At 53.7% G+C, this 21,986-nt stretch overlaps 1 protein-coding gene across 3 annotated transcripts; it reads right to left on the reverse strand.

The window, feature by feature from the left end:
• Positions 1-127: 127 nt before the first annotated feature.
• On the reverse strand, positions 128-16,271 carry SDCBP2 (syndecan binding protein 2). Of its 3 annotated transcripts, none has more exons than XM_024559492.3 (9): positions 16,184-16,271; positions 9,027-9,099; positions 8,320-8,389; positions 7,464-7,564; positions 3,935-4,093; positions 3,190-3,365; positions 2,940-3,111; positions 893-984; positions 128-645 (listed from the first exon to the last, which is right to left on the reverse strand). In XM_024559492.3, exons 2-9 carry the CDS (start codon positions 9,078-9,080, stop codon positions 591-593), a joined length of 879 nt encoding a protein of 292 aa, XP_024415260.1. In that variant the 5' UTR covers positions 9,081-9,099; positions 16,184-16,271; the 3' UTR covers positions 128-590. The 3 variants fall into 3 exon arrangements, with proteins under 3 accessions (XP_024415260.1, XP_045050829.2, XP_045050831.1); XM_045194894.3 differs by lacking the exon at positions 16,184-16,271 and adding an exon at positions 15,842-15,886; XM_045194896.3 differs by lacking the exon at positions 16,184-16,271 and adding an exon at positions 9,817-9,839.
• Between the last annotated feature and the right edge of the window lie 5,715 nt (positions 16,272-21,986).

Consider the following 21,986-nt stretch of genomic DNA (forward strand, 5'->3'; position numbering starts at 1 on the left):
GGCAGGGCCGAAGCCTGCGCGCAGAGGCAGTGTGTGGAAAAGGCCGTGGTCACATGATTGCCTAAAAGAAACCAGCCCTGGCATGTCACGGGACCGGAATTCTGGGATTTTCAATTACTTTTCAGGAAGGAATTTTATTTAAAACCAAAGCTTCACTCAAAAGACAGGCGTTACAACTATGTACAGTTTGTGACCAAGATCAAGTGAAGGAAAAAGAAAAAATTCTTGCAAAAAATGTTTCTGTTCTCAGTACGTGGGACTGTTTTTCTTGTAGAGGCAAAATCTTGAGAGGGGCCAAGCTGCCCCTTCAAGAAGCGCTTAGCCAGCCTGCCTGTGTGCCCAGCATTTCGCCCAGCTCAGGGAGCAGGCTGCCCGTGGGCCCTGCCCCTGCCTTAGTGCAGGAGTCTGAGGGTCCAAGGAAGCCCATGTCGTTAAGTGACAGGCAACATGATCCGATGTCACCCCACCTGGAACACACCTCCGTTGAGACACCCCCGGCCCCAGGCAGCAGGCTTCTGCAACTGGCCCTCCTCCGAGGACTCTCTCTTTCCTGCTGGAGGGTGGGAGGGCCGAGCTGCCCTCCTGTGACTTCAGACATCTGGGACGGAATGGTCCATGCTGTGGTGGAGCAGGGTCGGGGACAGCCTGCAAACGGCAATGGCGACAGTGGCCAGAGCTGCCAGTGCCTTCCCCTCCTCCCCCACAGCTTGTGCATCCCACATGGGCCTCCACTCTGATTTCTAAGACTTTCAAATCACCAGGAGCCACTGGCCACCATGGAGGGAGGGTGGGGTAGGGGAGGGCAGGAGGGGCAGCTTACTGCGTGAGCCTGGAGGAAGCGGGGTGGTGGAGGGGTGGGGAGGTGAGGGGAGAGGGAGAAGGGCCGCCTTACTTTTTGACCATGTGCTCATAGATCACGGTTGGGATGATGGTCAGGGTGACGACGTTCCCGGCCGTGGCCAGGATCTCTGCAACCTTTTTGTCCTACAGAGGAGGCAAGTGAGCGGTCACCCTGGGGCCCAGAGGCAACCCTGTGGAGGGGTCAGTGTGGCGCCTGCTAGGGGACGCCGCTGCCACCCAACTGCAGTGGTCAGGCCGCCCCTCCGGTAAGAGTCCCAGGCAGACACGCAGGGGAGGCTCTGCTGGAGCAAGCATGCGGCCTCTCCCCGAGAATCCCCCTGGTAGAACGAGCATGCAGCTCCCCACCCTCACCTCGAGGGCCAGTCCCAGGGGCCTGGCCTGTAACAGGGCCTTACAAGCATTACTGCTCTCCTTCCCTCCCCCACTTAGGCCTCAGAATCTCACCAGGCCCCGTCTTCGATCCCATCTCCCTGGCCCCAGTCACACTGGGGTTCTGGCCCCAAAGCAGGAAGAGAACAGCCAGGCAGTGGGGGACATCAGGGGCACCCTGCCCCCACCCAGCCCCTGTCGGCTGGCCAGCCTGAGCTGAACCCGCAGGGGACGTCTTCCTCTTACATCTGTTCTCCAGTACGAAGGGAAAGGCCCACAGAAGCCACTGAGATCCCACCGGGGAGCACAGGAAATGAGAGTCTCCACGCAAAGTACGCCAAGCAGGCCAAATGCCTCTGGCCCTCAGTCGGAGGCTAATGCCCTTGACTTCACTCTATCTGTGACTTGGTTTGTGTTTTCTTCGCTGTCCCAGGGTAAGTGGGAGAAGACGTGCTAGGTAGAACTAGTGATGGCCACTGAGCGAAAGTAGATAAACCTTGAAAAGACAGTTCAGGAAGCATAGCTGTCTGGGGCCATTCAGACAAGGGACAAGCCCCATCGTGAGAGCCTCACAACAGCTGTGGTTTGGTGGGATAACCAGTAAATCCAGAGTGAAGCCTGGAGCCGCCAGAAAGGAGAGGGCCGTCAACACGCATAGCGTGGCTGCTCCTCAGCCATTAGGGTCAATGAGCTGTAATGTTTTGAAAGGGTGCATTCACTACTATCGGAAAGAGCCGGCTGCGCAGAATTGGTATTAGTGTACTCGGCATTTTAGGTTTAGTAGGTTCCCTGTGGATTGTCCTGCCTGATCCCTGAGAGGGGAGATGCAGGAGGAGGGACCTTGGACAGACCTTAGGAAGAACTTCCTGAACCACCAGAACCAGCCTCCAGGGAAGGTGGGGGCGACTGTCAAGCAGAGGGAAGCAGCCATGTGACTGGAATGGCTCAGCGAGGGCCCCTGGGAGGGGTGGGGACTGGCCTAAAAGACCATGGCAGCTGTGGAATGAATGGCACCACCCAGGCCACTTCCCCAGGGGAACCCCTGCCACGTGAGCCCAAGGCTGCAGGAGGCCAAGGGACCCTCATCTAAATTACACCTGGGATGAGCACACTCGTACGTAGACCAGGGGGCATAAGTCAGGATAAAATCACTTTCGTTCAGAGTCCAAAAGCCACCCGACTCGTCATCACCCATGGTCCCTTCCCTGAAGGCACCCACCCCACAGTCCACACCCACAGCACTGACTCCAGACCACCGGTTCCTTCTTATGTTTCAAAGATAAAAGTCGCCACGCTCACCCCTCTTGAGAAATGAACAGAGGTCAGTAATGGATTTCTGAATAGCAATTTCTAAAATATTCCTATCGCATGAGCCAGGATGCAAACAGAAGCACCACACAAAGGAGGGAGGTATTTATGCAGCCAGTAGCCACCTGGGCACCTGTGTCCTCTCACGGGTCATCACGCTTCCTCTTCCTGCCACGTCATTGGCCTCCATGTGTCAATATCAACACTAACATTTACTGAGCACTTACTATGTGCCCAAAGTTTTATGTCCTTATTATCTTATTGAATCCTTGTAGCAACCTCAGGATGAAGAAACTGAGGCTCAGATGGAACGGCAACCTGCCTAGGGACATGGGCCCTTCCACCGCCCAACAGCCTCCCAGCCCCTGAAGTTCTGGGGCAGAGCCGGGCCGCTGGCCTACCTTCAGCCCAATGACATTCTGCCCATTCACTTCGCACAGGCAGTGGTTGGTGAGGAGCCCGTTGCGGGCCGCAGAACTGCCTTTGACTATAGAGACCACCTTCCCCTTCTTGATGACGAAGCCCACGTGGCCAGTGCCGTCCTTGTGCATGGTGACAGTCCGCTGGAATGGCCTGCCGGGAAGGGACAGTGAGTTGGACCTGGGACGTGGCTGGAGGCGAACGGAGAGGCTCCTGCGACTGGCTACTCACCTGTCCCGAACGACCATGACGATCTTCTCGGCTGATGCCTTCTTCACCACCCGGTGCGCCTTGTCTGCGCTCCACCCGGCACAGTCTCGCCCATCAATCTGCAGGATCTGGTCTCCAAAGCGCAGCCCCACCAGGGATGCCGGGGTGTTGGCCTGTACCAACTGCACAAAGAGCCCCTAGGGGAGGCAGGGCCCCAGTCAGCTCCCCTCACCCGGAGCCCAGGTCTCTCCTCCCAGCTGTTGTTTTCCTCCTGCTTCTCCGGGGGCCTACCGGGTGCCGGGACTACAGCTCCGCCAGTAGGTGCGCTGGTGACCCCATTATCCTGGGGAGGAAACACTCCAGGCCACACAGCTAGGGAGCAGCTGAGTCAGAGTTTCAACCCCAGCTGGAGGCTGCACCCACAGCCACTAGACAGGACCTAACAGCAGATCCCTGTGAACTGGGGGACAGCCGAAAGGAGGCTCCCCGCACGGGAGCCCCTGAGAGGCTGGTGGCAGGTCTCTGCCGCAATCCAGTACCGCCCGTGGGCCTTGGGGGTGGGGTTGAGAGGAAGAGCCTGGGCTTGGGGGTTAGAAGGGCTTAGCTCCCAGCACACTCTGCATCTTCCTCACTGTGGACGACCACTCCACCCCCACCCCGCCCTGCCCTCTCTGGGCTCGGGTGGCTTGGGCTGCTTAGGGCGCTGTCCTGCACGCGCAGCACCCTCCGAAGGGTCCCTCCTCTTCCGCCCGGCTCCCAGCCCCACCTTGTCGATGGCCCGTAGCCGCAACCCAGTCTTGCCACGCTCATCCTTGCAGAGATGGATCTCCCGCACCCCGGGCTTGATCTCTGCACGCCGCACACCCAGGCTGTTCCCGGACACAGGCGCCACCACCTGGCCCGGCAAGGGGCCAGAGACCACCGTCTGCAGACACCAGGGAAGGAAATGGTCAGCCAGCCCCCGGGCCGAGGAAGGATGGGGAAAGGAGGATTCAATGGTCCCTGGGGCCCATCCCACCCGCAGATCACACACTTCTCTGCTGGAGCCGAAAAACATGACTCCAAGAAGCCACTAGGGGGCACCAAAGTCTACGCCCTTGAGATACAGCCTGGCAAGAGGAGGGCTATCCAGAAAAAAGACCCTCATTTCCCAAGGCTGATTAATAACAGGAAAAGACTCCTTTAAAATTCACGTAAAAATAAAAGAAATATTTCATAGCAATAGTGATCAATGGGAAAAAGTGAGCTGGATTCGGTTTTTGTCTGAAAAAAATTTAAGCTAGAAGTGTAAAAATGAATAAATGCTTTCCCCCTAAGATCCAGAACAAGGCAAGATGCCCAAGCGCACCACCACTATTAAGCATAGCACTGGAAGAACTAGCCAGGGCGATAAGGCAAGAAAAGAAAACAAAAGGCCTACAGATTGGAAAAGAAAAAATAAAATGGTCCTTATTTGCAGATGACATTATGACCTATTAGAAAATGCCAAGGAATCTATGAACCGACTCCTAGAACTAGTAAGTGAATTCAGCAAGGCCACAGGGTACAAGATCGACATACAAAAATCAGGTGTGCTTCGACATACCAACAATGAGCTTGGAGAGTGTATGCCGAAACTTACAAAACGCTGGTGAAAGATACCACCAAAGACAGCAATAAACAGAGAGTCTGCATTCGTGGAGTGAAAGAACAGAGTGAAGCTGCCAGATGTCCCCAAATCGAGAATACAGACTGAATGCAATTTCCATCACGGTACCTATCAGATGTTTTCCAGGTGCAGGCAAGGTTATTCTGGACTGTATGAAAAGACAAAGGAGCTAGAATGGCTAAAACTATCCTGACAAAAAAGGATAAAGTGGGAAGACACATCAACCAAATTGTAAGGCTTACCCTATACTACAGTAATCAAGACAGCGTGGTCTTGGCGAGGGAGGGGCACATTTGGAACAGAACAGAGAGTCCAGAAACAGCCTCATGCAAGTCGGACTAGCTGTGTTTTCTCAGAGAGGCAAGAGCTGTTCGGTGGAGAAAGAAGAGTCTTTTCCCACAAATAGTGCAGCAGCAATTGAACATGCGCAGGCAAAAATGTGACTCTTGACCTACACCTCACCCCTTAAACAAAAGTAACCCAAATTCAATCATAAATTTAAATGCAAAGCATGAAACTATAATAATTTTAGAAGAAAATAAAGGAAAAAACTCTTCAGGACCTAGGGCTTAGTGGAAACTTCTTAGGGCAGCAAAGCATGACTCACAAAAGAAAAACAATCAATACACTGGACCCCACCAAAATTAAAAACATTCGCTCCGCAAGAGACTCTTTCAATAGGAAGAAAAGAGAAGCTACACTCTGGGAGAAAATATTTACAAACCACATATCGTGAGGTAAAATGTAGCCACGAAGGACTTCAGAATAAATAATTCTCAAAACTTGACTTTAAAAAGCATACAATCCATTTAGAAAATAAACAAAAGACATGAAGAAACATTTTACTGAAAAGAATATACAGATGGCAAAGAAAATTAGGAAAAGATGTTCAACATCGCCAGCCACAAGGGAAACTCAAATGAAGACCATGGCAAGACATCACTGCGCCCATGATAATGGCTAAAGCTAAAAACAGTGGTCCCGCCAAGTCCTGGAGAGCAGGTGAAGGAACCGGAGTGCTCGTGTGTTGCCGACAGGAAAATAAAATGGTCAAGCCGCTCTAGAAACAGTGTAGCGGTCTCTTTAAGAATCGAAACATTCATTTATCATTAATCCAGCAATTGCACACCTGGGCATTTACCCCAGAAAAACGAAAACTTATGTTCACACAAAACCCTTAATCTGCAGTAGCCCCGCACTGGACACAACTGAAATGTCCCTCCGCAGGTTAGACAAACGACGGTGCGTCCATACCACGGAGCACCTCTCAGCAGTAAAAAGGGGTGCACTACTGATGCGCACGACGACCCAGAAGGGCCTCCAGGGAGTTACGCTGAGTGAAAAAGCCCGTCTGAAAAGGCCACGCGCTGTAGGATTCCACTTCCGTGACATTCTGAGATGACAAAGTTGTAGGGACAGAGAGCAGAGGAGCGGTTGCCTGGGGCTGGGAATGGTGGGGAGAAGATGGGGGGGGCCTGAGTAGGAGGGGCAGCCTGTGGGCGACCTTTGGGTGGGGAGCTATGCTGATTGTGCCTGGGTCACGTGACTCTGTGCGGGAGGTAAAATGACAGAGAACTCTGACATGCACGCACACCGCGCTAGTGGCAGTGGCTGCTCCGATAGCTCACTCCCGCTGCGGAGGGTGCAGCCCTCGGGGAGACCGGGCGAAGGGTACCGTCTTCAGTACCCTTCTCTGTGCGCGCGGCTTCCGGAGAATCCATGATCATTTAGAAACGAAAATAAAAACAAAACTCTTAAATGTTATAAAATGCATTCAGCTGTCATATTTTTATCGTAACGTAGGTTATGTTCATTCATATCCCAAGTATCGGAACAGAGAGGGTTAAATCAATGAATTAAAACTGAACTACATACACATGACCTTCTCTGCTTCGTGTTTGCATTTTACAGCACGACTATCAAGGGGTCTTAGAGGAACACCCCAGGGGGTGCCTAGTTTTTCTCAGGGCCCCACACGTCCTTACCCTGCCGGAGCCCTCCTGTGAGACCCTCATTTGTCAGAGTCCTTGTGTGTGGCGGTGGCATTTCTCACCATCCCTTCCACCACCCCTTCCGCCACCTTCGTGAAATCCTCCAGACTCAGCAAGACTCACACTTGTGCTTTGCCATTGGTTTTCAGGGGCTCAGGGTGAGCTCAGCAGACAAGGGAGTGGCAAGTGGCCACGGGGATCCAGGGATCCAGAGCTAACTGGGAGGGGCCTGCGTGGGGACTGAGTCTGTAAGTGAACACAGTTCCAAAGTGTTTCTGCGTCTGGGTTTCGTTGGCTCCCTGAGCCACGGAGAGCCGGAACCAAGCAGCATTGTTTCACGTGGGGTCCAGGGCTAGGTGCCAGCTCCTCCCCCTCACCTCTGCCTGTCCCTGCAGCTGCTCCTAAGTCACAGGCAGCCCCTTCAGGAGAAGCCCCCAGACTCAGGCTGGGCTGAATGGCATTCAGCAGCCTGAAGCCAGGAGTCAAAGGGCAGCCCTCCAACCCCAAGGCCCACTGGACGCCATGAAATTCCACAGCACTTACAACAAAGGCTCAGAATGAAAAGAGCCCCCAAGAAACAGAGCTGCAAGACCAAGAAAGGAGGGAGAGTTGGAAGACCTGTGCTCACTTCCAGCAAGAGACAGGTAGGTACCTACACTGGCCGCGTCTGGAATCTGAGGCAGGTTCTGTTGGACTTCTCGGCTGGAGAGGGAAAGACCCATATAATTTTCCAATTCTGCCAGGTTGGGGTACAAAACTGATGGGAAGTGAAGAAGGAAGAAGAAAGGTGTTACTCAAGTACAGAGCTTAGCCACACCTGCCCGGCTCCACCGCAGTCGCTCAGTTTTGAGAAACAGGGCCTGGGGATGCTGTCAGTCCCCAAGAGGGCAGTGTACCCCTGGGAACACTGCGTGTCCCCGGAGCACGGCCGCGGCGGCAGAGGAAGCAGGGACACACACTGGTGATGTGGTCCTCTCCTCAGAAGGTCCGAGGGGCAGCCGTCTGCCTTCCCCAGGAGCAGCCTGGGACGCCGAGACCCTCATGTACTGCCTTGGTGTTTAGCTCAACTGGCTTTACTTGGCACGGGCCAGACACCCAACACAAAGTTCAGGGCTGCCGTTGCGGCCATGAGGCCCTGCTCTTAAGAAATCCACAGCCGAAGGGAGGCAGGCGTCTGCCCCAAGGGCGGCTCCATGGGCTGTGTGCCCAGGGAGGAGGGAGAGAGTTGGGCCTGAGTTCAAGTTTGCTGCAACAAAACCTGAATCAGGACTGCCACCAACAACTCTAGGGGCTGCCACAAACATCCTGGTCCCCTCATGCAGCACCAGAGAAGAAGGCCCCAAATGCGGAAAGTGCGTGCCGTCTCGAAGCCACAGTTGTCCCCGTGTCCCAGTCCAGTGAAGGTGAGCCGTGCCCAGAGCGCACAGCACAGCGGCAGGCAAGAGACCAGCACCCGGAAATAGCCAGAAGAGGTCACCGTCGGTCAGGAGCGCCCCCACCCCGCTCACTCACCTGAAGGCTTGGGGGCAGCTGTCGCCTGCATGGGCAAGGTGGGCATCGTGGGTGTGTCTGTGGCCTGGGCCTGGGCAGAGGTGGGGGTGGGGTGCTGGTCAGTTGTGTCTGGGCCCCACCCCCCCGAACCCTTGGAACCTGGGAGTCAGGGCATTACGTGTTCTGGCGGGCTTCAGGGGGGTGTTCATGGAGCTCAGGTCATGTGCAAATGTGGTTTCTGGACATGTCCACGCTTCCAAGGGAGGTTCATGGTCATTCCCCACAAGCCACCAAATGTCATGACCCATTTTCTCCCTGAGGCAGCCGGAGCATTAAAGCCCAAGTCCCAACCAAGCTCTTAGCAGAAAAGTTCCGAAGTCTCAAAATCCACTGCGCCCACAGGTGGGATGGAAAGAAAAAGGGGCGAGGGGGCCGAGCAGGTCAAATGCCTGCCGGGCAGCATGGGGCCCGAACCTGGGTGGAGGAAGCACTGGGATGGAGCGGGCACGAGAGAGGCCTGTCTGAAGCTGTTTGGTCTTCGCCATTTTTGCTATAACTCCGTTGCCCTGACCTCTGGGCACCTGTCCCACCAGCAGACCCTTCAGTGGTGACCAGCATGCCTCGGGCCCCCACCACCCACCAACTTCCAGGACAAGTTTCCTTTAGTTACCCTGGGGTATCCTGAAGGCTCCACCAGGGGCGCAGGCTAGCATGGCCTGGCGGCTTACCTGAATGGCTCGGTCTACCTTCAGGTCCTCCAGAGATGGGTACAGGGTAGACATGGCTGCTCCTTGAAACACCCTGCAGGGCACAGAGGGTAAGGAGGGGTCAGAAGAGACACGGATGCCCGCCTCCTATCCGCCTGCCACTCGGCACTCTCAGGATGAGAAAGGTATCAGGAAGGCATAATTACCCCCCATTTTGGAAATGGGGGAACTGGGGGTTGCACACAGGTCTCTTTGGTTCCTGGGCTCATGGCCCCCCACCCTTGCAGAATTCCATCCCACCACATTGAGTTGATTCTGGGCTTTCGAACCTGGGCCCAGGGAACCACCCAGGACATGCCGGTCCGAAACAGCAGCACTAGGGGCCGTGTCCCTGCCTGCCCTGTTTCGAAGATCAGACATGCTTACGAGACCTAAATTCACCCCAGCAGGCGCCTAGTGAGTACCTACTGCATACCAGCCTACGTTAGGGGTTTGCAAAGCACTCCGCCTCAATCACACAGAATTCACTACAGTGGCGAGTGGGTGGGGCCTTAGCGTGACAACAGAAAGGCAGCGGGCCCTTTAGAATTCCTTCCCAGTCCCCACACCCCTTTTCACCTCTGGGCATTTGAGTCCCTGCTGTGTAACGCCCATTCCCAGCTTGACCTTGGCCACAGAGAAGTAAGACCAACAGAAATCCTTAAAAACAGGCATACAAACTGTTGCAAAATTTTTAAGCTCAACAGAGCTTTGCTCCTAAGGGAGGAGGGAATGGAGGTTTGGGGGAGCAGCATGAACATTTACTAAATACCTTCCGACTGCCCCAGAGGAGAATCAGTAGGACCTTGCAGCGCAGTACCCGAAGAAACTCAAAGGAATTACACGTGTTGCTTTATTTCCTTCCTGGATGGGATATGAGGAAGGAGGTACTTTTGTATCCTTGAATAAATCAAGCTTTTTCATGTCTCTAGGTCTTTGCATGTGTTATTGCCTCTGTCTGGAATACTCCTCCCCCTTCCACTTCCTGCTGCCTGGCTAACTCCTCATCATCATATTCGTGTCCCACATCAGAGCACTCTTCTTTCAGGAAGCCTGCCTCGGTGTGTGCTCTCTTCCCCATGTCCTTACTCCTGCTGATTACTCACTGTTCCTGTAGTTGCCTCTTTACTTGTCCATCTACCTTGTTTGATTGGGAGTCCAAAGGGGCTGGAACTGGGGCCTTCTCATTCGCTACAGAAACCCCAGCCCCAGCATGGACACTAACTCAATAATATCGCCAGAAGCAGTAAATTCTGCCCGGAAGGGTAGGGGGAGAAAAAGAGAGAGAAAGAAGGAAAGAAACATCGATTGGTTGCCGCCCTTACGTGCTCTAACCGGGGATTGAACCCTCAACCTAGGTATGTGCCCTGACTGGGGATCAAACGCACAACCTTTCAGTGTACGGGACAAAATTCCTACCAACGAAGCCACCCGACCAGGGCTCACAGTCTTGCTATTTGTTCTTTATCTGAATTAGTGCCAACATTTTAAAATATGGCAACATAAAATTCTTCACTTCTAATTGTATTGAAAAACAAAAATATTTGGCGATGCAAGAGCAACTATTATGCAAACAGCACTGAGCCGGGCCTGAGCTGCAGCCTACCTCCTAGATGAGGCTGCACAGCTTTCTGATTTCCCCAAGCACCCACACAGCAGATTTGCTTGACCTGCATGGCTCCTGGAGGCAGGTAATTCCAGATCCTTGCCCTACCCTGGCCTTCAGGGCAGAAATGATCATTTCATGAGGTCAGCGATTGTCCTAGGGGGAGAGGGAGACTGACTCTGACCTCCTTTTGACCCACCGGAGCCTTCCCCACTGTGCACATACTCTGGGCATGTGCTTGAGACAGTCCTCAGCAACGTACCATCTGCCAAAACATGCCCCGCCACCAGGATCATGCATGACAAGCAGATGTGAAAGTAAGAGGCCATCCCTGACCTGTTTTTTCCAACGCTGAAGCCGCAGAGCGGTTATATTTTTAGCAGCTGCCCTCTGGGAGAGCAGAATCAGAGATGCACTTCCTGGAAATCACTCCCAGGCCAGGACCATGCAACCCTTTCTCCCCTTCTGTGACACTTTCAACACGGCCACCTGCTCTGGGGCCCAACTCAGTTTGGGGCTCTGGGCAGAATCAAGAAGCAGGCATCCCCCTGCCTGTCAGCAGTTGGTGATATAGTGGGGAACGACCCCCTGCCCGCAAACATGCTCTGCGTCTCACCCGATCAACCATCCATTCATGCGCAGCATTTGCGTGTCCTCTGCGTGCCGGGGACCCTGGACCTGTTCCAATCATGCCGGTCCCTCTGCTTGGCACAGCGCCCCGCTCCACCTGGCGCTCTTTCAAGTCTCAGCTGCAATGCTACTTCCCTGCTGTTTTTTCAGGTCATGGGACCCTCTGCTAGTGGGCTGGGTCTTCTTTTGTTCCTAACCCTGACTTGTACTGCCTCTATTGTCAAGCTATTTATCACAGTATATGATTAATATCTGGGTATTTTCTCCTAACGGAGCCAACCTCAGAAGGGCAAGGGCTTTGTCCTCTTCACCACACTAGGCCTCCCCACCAAAAGTGCCCAGCATGTACAGTGAATGCTGGCAAAAATTATTTATCCGTGGAAAACCACGGATAAATCAGTGGTTTTCCAAAGACCAGAGTGGAAATTCGTGTGGGCATGTTTGGGGGTCATAAGACTGAGGGAACACTACCAGCCTGTAGGAAGCAGGGAGCAGAGATCTGGGCCACTTGTAATGCACAGAATAATTCACCACAAATTGTCCTCGGTCCTTTCCAACATCCTGCAAACCTTCAGGTGGGCAAGCACCTGTTGTAACCCGTTTGATGTACAAATACAACGGCTTCCCCCAGTTTTAACATAGAATATATACTATCCAAAAATGCGTATGCCAGGTTAACGAGGGAAGTTATGTTTTCTTCTGTTCACTATTTCAGAAAGTCACAGTGGATCCTTCTCACCACGGGTTAGTCACCAGAACACACCCATATGTGTCTGCATTGATAGCTGTCACAGTGATTACACGCTTTTACACAACACATTTAGCCTTCAACTTAAATCGTCAAATACAAACTGTTGGAAAAATTCATTTGAATATCGTGTTTTATTAAATGCAAATGTGATCAGTTTAAGGTAGGTGCAAGCATGATCGGGCGTAATCCAGTCTGAGCTTTTACATAGTGAAATGCATAATCTATTATTGTAAATTACTTTCACTGCTCTCGTTTCTCCTTTGTAATAAGGTAGGGACTGATATTTTTACCCAGAGGAAGGGCCACTGTGGAGGAACCCGCCCCCTCCCTCCCTCAGTTCCCGCTCTGTCAAATGCGAGCGGCCAAGCACAAACTCCATGCACTGGGGCACCAGAGAAAGCCCCAACGGCCCCCAGGGGTTAATCTCCCCAGGCCTGAGTTTCCCAATGTGTCAAACCGATCAACGATTTCCAAACGACTGAGACTCCCAACCCCAAGTTCGATCCCAGCCCCTCCGGAAGCGACCTCTTCCGGTTGCTATGGACTACGGCGGCTGTGCAGAGGCCCCGCCAAGCCGCTAGGGCACGCTACGGCATCTAAGGCGCATGCGTCTCGCTCCAGGCCAGCGCACCGCTAGAAGCGACTCCCAGAATGCCCCGCGGTTGCGGGGTGGAAACCGGCTCCTTTCGCGCTGGATTGGTTTTCGGCGTGTTGAGTTACTAGAGTTTACTTGGCCTCTCGCTTTCTTCAAGCGCCCGTAGCTGGCGCTGCATCCACAAAAGAGACCAAGTAAAGCAGCAGATTAAGGGACGGGAAGGCTCAGCCAGGCTCCGTGTGCTCTTTACCGGACTGGAGGCTGCGCAAGTCAAGTCGCGCATTAGAGGAGCTAGTGCCCCTTGGAGGGCCATTTATGGCGCTCACTGCTGACAAGATTCTGTACTAGGACAGCCGTGGCAGAGGAGGAGGGCAAAGTCAGCACGCCTGCGTTACTCGAACTGAGCAGGAATCCTCCCCCTCGCTCCCTAGGATTTTGAAGGGCCTTCGATAGACTATTTCCTTCCCGTTGTGACGTCCCTCCCATTCTCTCATGGGTTTCCTGTCTGGCCCCGACTCCTGAATGACAAGTGCCCCGCCTCGCTCCACACTGATTCACCCTGCAATCTCAGCCTGGTGACTGAGTGATTTGGGCCCCCGCTGCCGGAGTAGGGGACTTGTGCTTGGCCGAACAGATCATTTCCAATCGCAAAGTTGGACCCACTGCTCATTATAAGGGATTCGGGCAGCTGAGCCTATGAGGTGCAAGACAAAAGACTAGGACAACGAGGAAGGCCCCTTGGAGGAAGGAAGGAGTCCCTGGGAAGACTGAATTCTGGAGGGCTCAGGAGCATGGCAGGGGAGTATCCTCTTCCGGGGATAAGCGGGCCCAGCCTGAGAGCCCAGCTGCCTTCCAGATCTTTGCTGTCTCCTGAACTCATTTCCCCCAGCTTTGCTGCCCCTCTACAACAGCCCTTAAATCCGGCCCATGGTCTGAGCCAGAAATCTGTGTTACACTCAGCTCCTGCTCTTGAAGCATCCCTACCCAGCACTTGCCCTTAAGATAAATCTCACACTCAAACTTTGTATTCAAATTTCCATGACCTGACTCCTCACCCTATTCTTCCACACTCATCCTGCATTTCATTCATTCCAGACTGCTGATCCTAAAACTCACCCTGCTTGTTGTTCGTGACGTTGTACTTTTGTGGATGCTGTTCACTTTGTCCTGAATGCCATTCACCCCTTTTCTCTCCCCCTTGTTCATCTGGTGAACTCAGGGGTTCTAAGTTTTCCCCCAAGTGTCCACACCCACAGCCTCCCTTCTCGAGACCACAGAATCTCATATTCAACTATTCATCATTCATTCAACTAATATTGGTTAAGCACCTGCTGTGAACAGTGCCTTTGGCATTTCTGGGTCAGATATACACTGTTCTGTATTTGTTTGCCTGTCTCCCTCTCTGGGTCTCGAACGAAGTGGAAAAGCAGACGCAGAGGGAAAAGAAAGCCCAAAAAAGTCCTTTGAAGAAAAACACTGGGCCTAGAAAGGGAGCAAAATCTGCCAAATGTGGCAGGTTGGAAGTCTCGCTCCTCCACTCTGACCATGGAAGAATTTGCTCAGCTTGGTACCGATAGATTCCTGTAATTAGCCCCTCCAAAAGGAAAAGAACCTATCTCACCCATAGGAGTCTTGTCCCAGGCACTTTCCAGAGTTTCCATCCCTGAGCTTCAGCACTTTTTGATACAAAAAGTATCAAAACAATAAGAACACCCACAACAAGTCAGCTGTCAGGCCCTCGATTCAGCAGGGCTGAAAGGGGTCAGCAGCCCCCATCTTTGGACTTGCGGTGAGAACTCTCCTCTGGAACACTTTGTTCCGAAGAGCTGAAACTAGGGGCCTCCCACTTGTTCTGTGGACAACTCATCCATCCTTCACAAGACTGTGCGGGAGGGAAGCGTGGGTTAGTGTCAGAGGAAGAGCTCTTGGGAGGCCAAATTAGCCCAGGGATATTGTGAGTCGGAAAGAAAGAGGCTGTTGCTAGGCCACCAGCTCGTACTCTACCCGCTCCTCAGGGTGTACTGCAGGCTGGAGAGAATATGGGGGTTTCTTTGGAGAAGGCATATGCTCCCCAGACCAGACCCAGGAGGGGCAGGGCAGGGGCACGGACCTTGGGGACAGGCAGGACTAAGTCCAGATTGCTGCTTCTGCCTCGTGGGAGCAAGCACCCACAAATCCTTTTGAATGCCTTCTTTTGTGATATGGGTAACAATATTTGCATCACAAAGTTACCGTGGAGATTAAAAGATTCTTAAAAAGAGAGAAGCTACATATGGAAAGCACTTAGCGCAGTGTCTAGCACAGAAGGGCACACAGTAATCATGAGCTGCTGCTCATTCAGTACCTTCACTGAGCACCTAAGGCCCAGTGCTATTTTAGGTGCCAGTAATAAGGCAGTGAACAACACTTGACCTTGAGGAGTATTGACTGTCTAGCTGGGGGTAAATAAGTGCACACTCTGTGTTAGATGGTGGGAAGCGATGGGGAGCAAGAGTACACTGGAGGGTAGAACGTCAGGAGGTCCAGGAGAGCCTTACTGCTTTGGAGCTGGGGGTGATGGGGGACTTGGGTAAAAGCCTAAAGGGTAGGGAAAAGCGCTCTGGCTGAGGACACTGCCACTGCGGTGGCGCTGAGGCAGGGGCGCCTGTTGTGTTTAGGAACCTCTGACCAGTGAGGCTGCAGTTAGTGGCTCGGGGGAGTAGCCGGAGAGGAGGTTGGGAAGTAGTAGAGGGGCCTGATCCTGGAGGGCTTGTGGGTCATGGCAGGGACTTGGCATGCACCCCGGTGAGATGGGGCCCCTGCAGAATCTCGAGCCACAGAGTGACATGGTCCAACTTTTATTTCAGTAGGTCCCCCTCTGGCTGACATGTATAGAGAATAGAGAAACGGGGGACACAGGGAGCCCAGGTGAAAAGGGACAGTGGTACAAGAATTGTTATTAGCTGGGGCCACTGTGTGCAAAGCAGCCAATGCAGGGCCCACCCAGCATACCAGCCTGCGTTTAAACGCCGTTCGTTTTCTGTGTGGAGGGCACCTACCTGCCTCCATGTCCGTTATCTCATTCAGTTCCCTTGACTTTGGGGGGCCACTTTGAGTCTCCAAATGAGGAAACCAGTGGTTAGGTGAAGCCACTGGCCTAAGGGGTTTGTTCCTTGCCGTGGGAGGGGGGCTGTTGATAGAACAGCTTCAGGCAGAGAAGTAACAAAAACTGACACCTGTGCTCCCAGCTCCTGGTGGAAATCGGCTTCCTTTGGTCTGGACTTCCAAGGGCCCACTTCGAGGAGCAAAGTATGAGTCCCATCTCCTTGAGCACCCTCGTGGACAGTCAGAAGGAGCCGGGGGCTCCCGTCTAAATAAAGAAGATATCTCAGCCCCCAAACCTGGCCCAGGCCTGGGCTCAGAAGAGGAAACCCCAGTTTACACTTCGATCCCATAGGGAAGCACCTTGAAAGGAAATTGCCTGGGAAATCCCAGAAGGCTGAGGACAGGGTGAGAACAAAGCCAGCTTATCTCAGTCCCAGTCTCTAGGGGTGGCGGGGTGGGGGTGCAGCTCTTACCTGCTGGCCAGGAGCTGCGACACGTCCTTCTCCAGCCACTGCTAAGAGTCTCTGTGCTTCCCCTGGAGGGTTGTGGCCCTTGTCTCAGCAGGGTTCCTACCCTTGAAAGGGTGGGGCCCTGGTCAGCTGACTCACCCAGGCCTGGGACTGGCCCAGGTAATTCTTCCTGGCAGGGTAAACACAAAAGTCACCAGGCCCAGAGGACGGCTTTGGCCTTCATCTAGGTGTCGAGGCGGGGTCAGGGGCACACACAGCTGCTACTGTTGGGAAAGCAGATTTGGATTGGATGCCAGTCCTGCTGGACGTGAGGACAGTCGGATGGGTACCCATGGTCTTGAAAAATTGTAACCCAGCACTTCCTCTTCTAGGGACTTGTTTAAAAGTAAAAATAAAAAACAAGTAGGACCCATCACCATGTTGCTTATTATAGGGAATTCTAGGAATCCCGAGCGCCCACCACCGGGGTCCGGTTCTGTCAATCGGTGTCTCTGGGAGATCACGCGGCTCTCGAAGCCAGTCACAGAGGAAGCCACAAGGAAATGTCCCTGAGAGAGAGGGGAGACACTGGAAAGTCAGTGTTGTGACGTTCCTCTTGTAACTCGTTCTCATTTTTTGAAAAGTGGATACGCTCCGAAAACAGTCTGGGAGGACACAGACCAAAATGCTGAAAATCTGGGTGCTGGGTGGGGTTCGGTTTGTACTTTTGTGGATATCCCAAGGCAGTCAGGTTTGGTTTGGTTTTTGAAGTTAGTTTTTGCTTCGAATGCTTATAATTTTTGCAAGGAGGAAACAAATTAAATTTGCTTTAAAAAGGAATTTAGATTGGTTGTGTCCAGGAAGGGGAACTAAGGGGCTTTGTGCTGGGGTGGGAGGGGATTTTTTTTTTTTAAATGATTTTATTTATTTTTAGAAAGAGAGGAAGGAAAAGAGGTAGAGAGGAAGAGAAACAGCAATGTGTGGTTGCCTCTCACATGCCCCCTACTGGGTGCCTGGCCCACAACCCAGGCATGTGCCCTGACTGGGAATCGAACCAGTGACCCTTTGGGGATTGAGCATTGCAGGCCGCCGCTCAATCCACTGAGCTACAGCAGCCAGGGCTGGATTTATTTTTATAGCACATTTTTTGGTGCCTTTTAAATTTTGAAACATTTGAATGTATTACATAACCCAACAATACTCATACAAAATTAAACAGAAAGGGGGGTGGATTTCATTTAGTTCCTGGTAGGGTTAGTTGCACAGAGGAGCCTGTCACTCCTGGGAAGGGACTGGAGACCTGTGGGCGGGGCAGTCCCCTGCGAGTGACGGCAGGGCACCCACGCAGGGTGGGGCGAGTATCTGGCTGCTCACCAGGCCAGGCAGGCCCACATCGCAGGCCCACGTCACAGTCCCTGGGACAAGCCCGGGTGGAGCTGCACTCGCCATGGGTGTCAGGTCCTGACCGGGGCACCGGCTGGTCCTCGGCCCCAAGGAGGAGACCACGGTTCCTTTGAGGAGCATATGGCCGAGAGTCCCACACAGGAACTGTGACAGGGACAATAGCAACAAAAGCACTTGTTACTGAGTGCTGTGGGCGAAAGTGGGCCACACACTAAACCTGACCAGCTCAGGGGAGGCCTGCGTGGCGGCCTTACAAACTCAGACTGAAGGAACCACATAGGATGGTCTGAACATAAAAATTCCTATAGTGGGTCTTGGGGGCAGTCACATCCTCGGCCTGTGGCTCCCTTGGCAAAGTCAGTCTTTACCTTAAGGGAGCCCGTCTATTGTCCTTTACGTTGAAGATAACAATATTTTTGAAACGTCGGGGTACCTTTTCCAGGCCCTGACCACGGAACCCCCGGTGTTGGCTTACGTCCCGCGTACCATCGCTGTGCGCTGAGTGTGAGCCCCCACCAGTGTGACAGAACTGTGTGTCTCTGTTTTACTTTTTATCCAAACCCAGAGATGTCTTCCGTTTTCCTCCTCCCACCCCCTCAACCCCCCCGCCAGTGAGCTTCACGGAAGCCCCGTTGCATCTTCTCTTTGGTGCCAATGTCCGCAGCGAGCTGCAACGGCCGTCCTCCGGAGCACTTTCTCACCTTGTTGAGATTTTGCTTCCCAGCAATCGTCAGTTCGGTCCAAATAAACTCATAAAAACCCTCTACCGGTCCCGACGTTCCTTCCGTCCCTCCTGCAGAGCAGAAGGTGCGGCCCCAGGTGCTTCAAAGGCCTCAGCTCGGGCTCCTTTCTTGCCTGTGGAGCAGGGGTGAGAGGCACAGCCCTTCTGCAAGTCCCACAGTTGGAAAATGGCTCTGAGGTCTTGTCTTCTCTTCCTCAAGGAAAATGCTGCTTGCAGCTGAAGTGGGAACACACCCAGGGCTGTGCCACATGGTCACGCAGCATGACATAAGCCATGAGCAATGGGCCCCCCTTAGGCCAGGTCTTCAAGGGCAAAGAAAAGTAAGAAATAGATCCCAACCAAACCAAGTGACAGCCCTCCCCCTCCACACACACACCCCTCATGGTCTAAAAGGGCCTTTAAGAGACGATGGAGAAAAACCAGCCCAGAAGGGCAAAGGACTTGCCTGTGGTCACACAGCACCTCTTAGGACTTAGGACCAGGTCCCTGAACCCCGACTTACACACAGGGCCTGTCTTTTCATTCCAGTGTTCTAGCCACCCCCACCTCTAACTTACCCCTACTCCAGCCACTGAGAAGTACCTTTCATTGGGTGTGACCTTGCTGAAAGCCTCCAGGAGCCCCCACCTAAGGTTCAAAGGGGGTGGGCTATGGTCAGGCCCAAGCTCCCAGACCTGACATTGAGGCCTCCGTGCTCCACCCCCAGCCCCGTTTATCACCTTTTCTACCCTGTCCCCCCAACACCTCTGCCCCAGCCAGGCTGGAATCCCCTCCCGTCCCCACTTCAGCCCACCACCCCTTTGCCTGTGCTGCTGCTTCTGGAAGGCTTGCCCTGCCCCCACTGCACACAGCCAGGTCCACTGGGCTTCCCTTCCAGGGCACTCCCCTGGCCATCACGTGTCCCACCCCGCCTCGGAGTGCAGGGTCGGACGTTCCAGCTGGTTCTGTGACAGCAACCACCTTGTGTTGCTCACGCGCACTGTGGGCTGCCAACCAGACCCCAAGTTCCTTGAGGGCAGGGCCTAGAAATTCTTCCCCTGCAGTGGCTGTTTTCAAAATAAAAATTGGAACATGTGTTCTAACTAGGATGTATCGCTGCTTCCTTACCATTTGTATGAACAACCTTCAAAAGTAAAACGAGTGTCCACTATACAGCGAACGCCCAGAAACTTCCTAACGGCGCCCTTGGCAGACCTGAGTAATCAGCCTCTTCACTCCCTGCTGAGCCCAGAAGTGGCTCAGAATCCTCTGACAACGATGTCGATGTCGCAGGCAGCTGCTGCCACTTGGACTTGGCCCATGAGGTGGAACATTCCTGTGCCCCCTGCTGGGTGCTCCGTGAGGGCGGGGCTTGTCTGTGAGGCTCCACCCCTAGCGCCGAGCACCCTGCCAGGCACACAGTGGGCTCTCGGTGCCTATTTATTGGATGAGTAAGTGCCCTTCCTGGGAAAGTCCATCACAGTAACAAACAATGGCTCACTCATTTAAGAGATGGGTGGGCAGGAGACATCGTCAGTCCCAGATCTGTGACGCTGCACAAGTTACCAAACCTCTCTGAGTGACAGTTTCCACATCCATGGAGGGGAATACTGGGACCTGCTTCACAGGCTGTGTTGAGGATGGAATGAATTAGTCACAAGCAGTGCCCGGGACACCACTGGCACTCCGTAAGTGCCAGCATGCGGCTTCCCCGTGGAATCAGTCCAGCTGTAAGCTACAGAAACACAAGTTACCTGGTTCGGGTGGCAATGCTCTTACCTGAAGAAGGGGGAACGCTTGGTTGCTGGGCAGAGAGCAGGACCAGCTGCATGCCCCTGCCCTCTGTGTGGGATCTGGGTGGGATGGCAAACCCCGGTTACGGCGCCACGGCCGCATCCCTGCCATTGAATGAAGACAACAGGAAGAAGCTGTCTGTTGGGCTCCTCCATGCTGGGCACTGCGCTGGGCCCAGGGTGTAACCTGGTCTCTCTATTGCTCACAGCAGCCCCAGACCCCGAGAGTGAGGCACCCTGTCCAAGGCCACATGCCCGAGCGGAAAGGCCAGCCCTTGACTGTGAACTGAGTGGAGCTGCCTGGGCAGCCGAGTCACAGATGTCCTGGGTAGCAGCTGAGGACCCTAGAGGGTCGAAGGCCTGGTGAGCTGAAGTGCTACAGTCCCTCACACTTGCACCCCACTTAGCCCTACCCATCACCTAAGCCCCTTGCCTGGAAGCACGGGGACCCTGGCCTGTAACGCCCTCACAGCATGTGACATCCTGAAGGGGCCACAGCTTAGGCTCCAACCCCTGCCGTTAGGCCATGTGACCTTGGGCAAGTGACCTCTCTGGGCCTCAGCTTCCTTGCCTGTGAGATGGGGAAAATGATTTCACTTCGTTTCTATTAGCACAAATAAAATGCTCGCTTACTGCCTGGCTCAGGGGGAGGGCTAACTACATGTGAACTGTTACATATCCATCCGTGTTGTTGGATTGTTGCATTACCCAGGGGAGAAAAATGTATCCATCTCGGTTCTCAATGTGACAGAACATCAGATACACAGAAATTACCTGCATCCTTCCTGGCCCCTAGGCTCAGGTTGGATTGCCCCTGAGATTGTTACTCCAAAAGCTTCCAGTGGGAGAGAAGCTAACGTGCCCCTGCCAAAGCAGCCCAGCCATCTGCACCTCACCTCCTGCATCCTCCCCTCAGATCCTACATTTCTCCAAGTGCAGTGGCCCCAGCCACCTACAGCAGAGACCTCTCTCTAGGCAGGGGACACGTTAAAAAGACAGATCCCAGGGCCCCCCAGCCTTATTGGATCTGATGCCCCTCTCCAAGCTGACGCTGACACAAACAACAACATAAGTACTATTTCACTCCTCCTTCCTGACCTGGTTTCTCATCACATCCAGTGGCTCAATATGCTAGGCCTGGGGCAAGGGACTTCCCATCCCTCACGTCCTTTAAACCTGTGGGGTGTGTGACCGATAGGGAAACTGAGGCTCAGAGGTATGCTGTGGGCCCAAGATCACACGTGTAAGTTGTGGAACTGGGGTTCGAACCCAGAACTGGCCCGCTTTCCCCTTGCAAACGTGTACTCTCCTGTTTATTGGCTTCTGCCACTCTGGCTCTGGGCTTGGGTCTTATTTTGTAATTGCCTGGGGAAAGCAGGCCAGAGACGCAGATGCAGCATCCACACGCACAGGGAGGGCAAGGCCAGCCGTTCAGAGAACAGCCTTAAAGGGAGCACCGGCAGCATTTGGGCCTGGGGAGACCCTGGGGGTTTGTGGTCATTATCAACAGAAACTGGCCGTGGGTGACTTAAGTAGCAAAGGAACGTATTCAAGGACGCTGGGGAGCCCACAGGCCCAGGGAGTCAGAGAACCCAGCTTGGAGGACCTAGGGCCTCGGTCCCCCGCCACGGGGCATCGATGTGGCTGGCTGTCCCGCCGCCACCCAGACTTGATCAGTCCCTGCGGAACCTGTCCCCAGTGACTCCAGACACTGCACGCAGGCACTGCCAGAATGGGCCTGTGTGCCCCCGCCTCCGTGGGTCGTGGATTCCCCAAAGGTCAGCGCCGGGGGCTTGTGACTGGTAGAATCTAAATCATACGCCCAGGTCCTCAGAGCAGGGTGTGTTGGTAAACAGGCTCTCCTCTTTTGGAAGCATCATTAGGTGGGGGATTCACTCCGCATGGGGAG

Source organism: Desmodus rotundus, chromosome 6 (genome assembly GCF_022682495.2).
Source record: "Desmodus rotundus isolate HL8 chromosome 6, HLdesRot8A.1, whole genome shotgun sequence".
In the NCBI taxonomy this organism is placed as follows: Eukaryota; Metazoa; Chordata; class Mammalia; order Chiroptera; family Phyllostomidae; genus Desmodus; species Desmodus rotundus.